The 7,500-nt window shown below is 43.5% G+C and overlaps 1 protein-coding gene across 1 annotated transcript in view; it reads right to left on the minus strand.

Moving 5' to 3' along the window:
* cdc42se1 (CDC42 small effector 1) overlaps positions 1-7,500 on the minus strand; it is a 25,069-nt gene that overhangs the window by 7,164 nt on the left and 10,405 nt on the right. Inside the window, exon 2 of the mRNA XM_080734485.1 lies at positions 5,327-5,917. Coding sequence (XP_080590611.1) covers positions 5,327-5,473 — 147 coding nt within the window. The 5' untranslated portion in view covers positions 5,474-5,917. The remainder of the gene's footprint in view (positions 1-5,326; positions 5,918-7,500) is intronic.

Here is a 7,500-nt window from a genome sequence, read left to right on the forward strand (position 1 = left end):
TCCCCCCCCCTCTCTCTCTCTCTCTCTCTCTCTCTCTCTCTCTCTCTCTCTCTCTCTCTAACAGGGGAATACCAGGCAGCTGATGGTTTTGTTCTGGAGCACATCCAGTGAATGCTTCATTAAAACCACTCTGCTCTGACCACATGTTGGCTGCAACCATAACACTTTACATTTGACACAGATGTGTGTGTGTGTGTGTGTGTGCGCGCGCGTGTGCATGCGTGTGTGCGTCCGACTTCATGTTCATGTTCATGTTGTATGTATTGTGTGTGTACTCGACCTGCATGTATGCGTGTGTGTACGCTACATGCATGTGTGTGTGTACGGTATGTGCGTAACATGCGTGTGTATATGCTGTACACTCTAAGATGTGTGTGTGTGTGTGTGTGTGTGTGTGTGTGTGTGTGTGTGTGTGTGTGTGTGTGTGTATGTGTGTGTGTGTGTGGTGTGTGTGTGTGTGTGTGCGTGCGCGCGTGTGTACTCTACAAGCACGCATGTGTGACTGAGTTTATGTGTGTGTGTGTAGCTGTTGATTTAAGAGACCGTTCCACAAGAATATACACCGTCCAACTGGGGGACCGGAGGTGGGACGGTGTGGTTTACTGTGAATGGTGGGTCAACGGACCACAGGGTCTTCCATAATGTCTAAAACGGTTTATCACACAGTTTATGGCTGTATTCTTGACATTTGCAGTCATAACAAACGTCATAACACGTTTAACTGATCATTGAGCTGCTTATGCATCCCTATTCTGGGGGGAACAGTCGACCAAAAGTAAGCCATTTACCATGAGAGGGAGTGGGTTGTTGGCTGATTTACCACTGTTTCAGGGTTGTGGCACAAGGCGAAGCAGAGTGCCACAACCCTGAAACAGTGGTAGATCAGCCAACAACCCACGACCCTCGAATGGTAAATTGCTTTTCTACCACTTCTACCATATAAATGAAAGAAAACACAGTTGTAATTTGCAGGGATGCGCATTGATCTTGGAATTGTTACAACTGCAAAACAGCAGTGGGCGGTCCATGAGCCAACTCAAGGTTGTTGACTGATTTACCACTGTTTTAAGCCAATCAGAATCCAGTACCTGAACATGTGACCACAAAAGTGGTAGAATAGTATATCTAGGTCTCCCCTTTGGTTATGAAGAGAAGAAGAGAAGAACCAAACTCATTTATTTACATGCAACTGTCGTCGACAAGCATAATGTGGCGGTTGGAACCGTCAAACTATAAAAATGGGAAAGCTGAGAGGGAGACAATGAGACCTACACAGTTGAGAGGGAGACAGACAGTAGAAAGCTGAGACAAGTTTAGGGGACAGATCAGTTAGATCCCCAAAGAAGAATGACCTCACATACTGTGTGTGTGTGTGTGTGTGTGTGTGTGTGTGTGTGTGTGTGTGTGTGTGTGTGTGTGTGTGTGTTTACTATGCATATTGTTGCAGTGCCACAATAGAACAAACACAATACTAAAAATACAGAGACGGGAAGAGAGAGGAGAGAAGAAATCTCTCAAGGGACAACACGGCATGGACCAACACACTTCCTCTTTAGCCTGTGTGTGTGCACGTGTGTGTGTGTGTGTGCGTGCGTGTGTGTGTGTGCGTGTGTGCGCGCGTGTGTGCGCGCCAACACGTGTGTGCGTGTGTGTTCCAGTGGTGTTATGCAACAAACAGTTCCCTCCTTGGTTGCACACACACACACAAAAACGCCCGCGCGCACACGCACGGACGCACACACAGGAAGACAGGCAGGCTGGGACAGGAAGAAGGCGTCGGCCTGCTGGTGAGGTTAAAGGTAGCTGCTAAACAGGAAGAGGAAGTTGTACCACTACTTTCTTTCCACACACACACGCACACGCACACACACACACACACACACACACACACACACACACACACACACACACACACACACACTGGCAGCGGTGATATTCCTGTAAGTGTAGAAGAGTTCAATCCCTGTGTGTGTGTGTGTGTGTGTGTGTGTGCCTGTCCCCTCATTGTATGCCAATCACATAAAACATTTAGGGTGTGTGCATATGCGAATGTCCATGTTCACACGCATGTGTCTATGCAAACGTACGCACACACACACTCATGCATGCATGCATGCACACGAACGCACGAGCAGTCGAGAACTCGGGCCCGCAAGTGCGCATGCAAAAAACCAAGAGAGAGGGAGAATTTCCATGACTTAATCTCTATAAAAAACTAATCTGTCAAAGTGGGTCCATCTGGACTCGGTAACGAACACAACTAAACCAGAACAGAACCACAACTGTTCTGTTCTGTTCTGGACTTTGCTTAGCCGGAATGTTTTCAAATAGAAACTTTAATCAAAGTCTTTCAGCGGTGCTGATTTAGCCAAATGGTTAAGGTGTGTACCACAAAGGCTCTGATACCTGAGTCCCCGATTCCATTCCCAGGTCAGGCAGAGCTTATAGCTGCATCTCACTCCCTGACTCTCTCACTCCCTGTTCCCCGTCTTTCTACACCAGGGTCTTCAACAGAGGGTCCATGACCCCTTGGGGGTCCTCAGAGTCACTACAGGGGGGCCGCCAAATCTTTGTGTGATAGTAACCATTTTTCTTTACATTAACGACATGAACCCTATGCTGAGGAACATTGGCCGTAAATAGCAGATCTACATCTAAATCTATGAAAAGGTTTAATCTGCAACACAATGTTATACAAAGTATAAAATGGGGGTCCCTACTTCATCTCCCTCAACTAAGGTGTCCTTGACGCCTGCTCTACACTATGAATATCAATATCAAAGGAAAGAAAAGCAAAAAAAAAAGGACTCTCTAAAATCGGGATCAGACCTGTGAGGCGTTTCTGCAAAACAACTATCAGATGATTCAGTTTGTCAGATAGAGCCATGTTGTCTGCTGTGAGGAGCTGCTTGTCCTCTGTGCTTTCCTTGCATGCATTGATGTAGAGTTATAATGTTTGGGGCGACCGGCTAGCCGAATCGTTAGAGCGCGTGCCACGCGGGCTCTAATGCCAGACAGCGAGTCCCCAGTTGGACTCCAAGGACCATTTGCTTGCATCCCCAACTCTCCTTTCATGCTACACACTGCACAGGTCAGTAAAGGCTCAAAGAAGCCCTCAGAAATAACTAAGAAATTATATGTTTGGACATCGGCTTCCATTAGGTTTTTATGGTTTTATTCATATATCCGTCCAACGATAATAATGAGAAATAGAGTCTGCACTCCACGCTCCAAAGGATTAAGTGTTTATTACCAATGGTTTATTGCTAATAGTACCCTTATAAATAAATCCTTCATCTTTTGGAGCATGACCCAGTGTGCAAATTCTATTATTGATTGATTAATTTGATTCTGCCCTGCACCTGGCACTTAACATTTGATGTGTGTGCTTTACAACGTGTTTGTCCAACAACAACACAAAAGATTAACCACTTCTTTTAAACTTTATCACGCAATGGTGATTTGCCCAAAAAATTAGGGAAAATAGCTATTCGTAGATCTGCTATGTTTTCTGTTTTCAAAGATTTTAGAAGATATTCGAAAATATTATAACATTTTGAAATGCACAAAACAGGGACACTAGGTTGAATGTGGTTGACCACTTTGAACATTTAACCTAGTCATGGGGTGAACATTTGCCAAACATCGCTGATCACAACACATCGCAACAGTAAAGATATGTGGTGTATCATCGATAAAAGAGCCGTCCAACTCAGTCAAATTGATAGGGGTGGATATTAGCAAGAATTTCACGATGCAATACATATCACGATCCTTGGGTCACAATGCAATAGTATCACGATATATTGCGAATCTTTGCAATACGATATACTATTGCAATACTATTGCGATATATCAGATTTAAAAACTGAAGGCGCTGCTCTAATGTTGTTGTTTTCGTCGTTCGCAGCCCTTTTCTTGAGACCTCACTCACTGAACCGTGAGAAGGGGAAGTAGCTACTATAGTGCAGCGACTTCTAGAGGCAGCAGAGTGTCAGGACCGGACTTCTACCTTTGGTTCCTATGTATGGGAACATATTTTATTTTCCTCAAAGTATCGCAATACTACGGCCTGAAGTATTGATACAGTATTGGCAAAATAAACATCGGTATTGCCATATCGATTATATTGCCCACCCCTACAAATTGACTAAGTATACAGTGATTTTATGTGGTTCATTCATCCTCTGTCGCACGACGGCAAGTGTCACCTTTGTAATACAGAGTATACTGTAAATGGTGCTTAAGAGAGGGACAATGCCTTACTCCAGGGCACAGGGACAGGAGGGTGGTACTGGGTAACTGTTATCTAAGGCTTGTGTAAAGATTTGGCAGCTGCACGTCTTGATTCAGATAAAAACTTGCATAACAGCTTGGCACATACCTACAGTAGTGTGCTGTTGGAGAAAGACGGGAGCGGGGAGAGAGAGAGAGGGGGAGAGAGAGAGGGGGAAAGTAAGAGTGTGTGTGTGTGTGCGTGCGTGCGTAGGGTGCGTGCGTAGGTGCGTGCGTCCGTGTGTTGCCCTGTACTGTACGTTCAAATTCACGACTTAGTGTTTATTGGAAACTCCAGGTATAAATATTGAGCAGATGTTGTGTAAGGTGTTTAAGTTATGGGGCTCCAGCGTACCAGGCAGGTCTGGGATCTGTTTCACCACGTTCACGATCACTTGGAACAGGCCAAACTATTTGGTGATGAAACATTCAACATGGACACATTTGTAGCTTCACAAGGATGGTGTCTGTTTGTAGACCTGAGGCCGATTCATTCTACGAATGCCTTGTGCGTAAACCTTTTTGTGCCAAGGACCCCCATGTTGATATGTATTTTGCCGTGGAGCGACATCCCCATCTGAAAATGTTTGTGTGTTAATAATCAAACACTTTCAAAATGTTTCAAAAATAGAAGATTAAAAATCTGCTATTTCTGATTAGCCAACGCAAACATCTAAACATGTCATAGATGCTTTCCTAGTTTGAATGGCCTAAACAAAACAAATCAAAAAACTATAATAATAACAATATATATATATATATATATATATATATATATATATATATATATATATATATATATATATATATATATTGCTCAAGATACTTGATTTTGTCTACAGCGCCCAGCCCTAGTGTGTGTGTGTGTGTGTGTGTGTGTGTGTGTGTGTGTGTGTGTGTGTGTGTGTGTGTGTGTGTGTGTGTGAGAGACAATATTGCTCAAGATACTTGATTTTGTCTACAGCGCCCAGCCTTACTGTGTGTGTGTGTGTGTGTGTGTGTGTGTGTGTGTGTGTGTGTGTGTGTGTGTGTGTGTGTGTTTGTGTCTTACCGGAGGAGGCTTGGCTACCACGCAGCATCCTATCTTGTGCCAGAACTCGCTCATCGCCAGCCCGCGGGTCTCCAGTGCTCGGCTGCTCTCTGCTGCCGCCCTGCAGCCTGGACGAGGACCTGCTCCCTGGGTGAAGTTCTGGGGCATCCAGAAAATAGTGTGCTTCCAACTAAATATTACAGAAAATATATCTATTAAGATATATATATATATTTTTTATCTCCTGGGGGTTTGGAAATGTGCATTCAAGACTGGATTCTTCCAACGTGCATTCAGCCCAAGAAATATAGATCCACAAAGATTCTGATGGAGTCAGGTGAAGAAAATGAAGGCGTCATCCAAATGCAAGCTGCAGAAAACTACGTCTCACACTTTGATCCCAAGGGCCTGGGGCTGGGGCACAGAGCTGCTACTGACAACTTGTCTTCAAATGGTCTTCAAGGGGCTGTTGGACGAGAAGGAAAGTCTCTCACAGCTTTACAAGACTAGGAAAACTGAAAGGTCTTTTTTTATAAAAGTGTTTCTGTTCCAGGCTGTGGTATCCGAGATGTCCCTTAGTGTCCAGCCACTTCACACACACACGTGTTGGTCCTGAAGGCACAGAAAGACGTGTTAGTATTAGTAATGGTCCATGCCAATAGTAAGGCACAACAAGTACAATTTAGGCATTCAGCAGATGCTTTTATCCAGAGCAAATGGCAAAGTTCAAGATCAGAGTAAACTGTTTCGACCCTAGTCAACGCACAAATGGTCACGCAAAGAGAGTACATAGAAAAACAATGAAAAGTGGGTCACGACTGAAATAACAAGATCACGGGTACAAGAGGACAAAATTAGTTTTCTCAGGGCGTGCGGCTCCCTTGCTACCTAAAATAACATCCATAACATAATGTGAACAATAAACTTGAAAATAATTGTCTGACAAGAAAAACTGTTCAAACCTTTGGTAATGATAAAGTAATTAACATGCATTCTGCTTCTGCATAACATAACTAGCATCGTTCTAAAATCAACTGTCAAGGTTCCCACACATCTTTACCAATTCATTTCCAAAACGTTTCCAGAATATTTAACCCGATTTCCAGGACTATAACAATAATTCAGCTCAATAACGCTCAGTATGCCAGTGGTTCTCAACCTTTTCAGGCCGTGACCCCCGAAATAATCATATTTGAACTGGGGACCCCGGCACCCTGACGAGCACTAAGAGTAGAGGAATTTTGTATAACACAGTTTTATTGTGAAAATAGCCGATCTACATGCTCGTTGTGAGCATGTAGATCTGCTATTTTCAAAATGTATGCCTCTAATATTTGACAATTTGGCAAATGTTGAATTTGTCATTTCAGAGGTATTAACAAAATCAATAACCAAAGACAATGCAGAGCTATTTTTTCCAGGACCTTCCAGGACCCTTGATCAATTCCAAAACATTTCCAGTACTGGAAAAAATATTTTTCTAATTTCAAAATATTTCCAGGAATTTCATGACCGTGGGAACCCTGAACTGTAACTATTGATTATTTTTCTTACCAACAATTCTATTGGTTTCTTGTTCAGTTAGGCTAATCGGATAATCGAGGGCCGAGGTTCTTTATAACAATGAATCAATGTGGAAAAAGTTCAAACTGATTTTTTTTACAATGGACTAGATTCAGGCAGGTCATTCTATGTTCTGTTGCTGGTACTTTACTTTACATTGAGCCAGTATTCTCAGCTCTCTGTTCCCCTCATATATTATCCATTCTCTCTCTCCAGTACAAGAGGAATGTTGTTATCCAGTTTAAACATCACACACACACACACACACACACACACACACACACACACACACACACACACACACACACACACAGCTGTAAACAGGACTTTGGTCACTGGCCTGTACGTACTTTCTCCTGTTTACCACTGGCACTGTGTGTGTGTGTGTGTGTGTGTGTGTGTGTGTGTGTGTGTGTGTGTGTGTGTGTGTGTGTGTGTGTGTGTGTGTGTGTGTGTGTGTGTGTGTGCACGTGCGGGCCTGCGTGACTGCATAAATGAGAGGGAGACTTTACCCTCTACCATGTTACATGTTTTTAAAAGCCTGTGAATGTGTGTGTGCGTGCATGATGTTGCAGTGTAACTGTGGGCATCCAACCCACACTCTGATTAAACATCCCATAATAACACATGCA

The sequence above is a fragment of the Nannobrachium achirus genome, assembly GCF_963921795.1.
Source record: "Nannobrachium achirus genome assembly, chromosome: 10".
Classification (NCBI taxonomy): Eukaryota; Metazoa; Chordata; class Actinopteri; order Myctophiformes; family Myctophidae; genus Nannobrachium; species Nannobrachium achirus.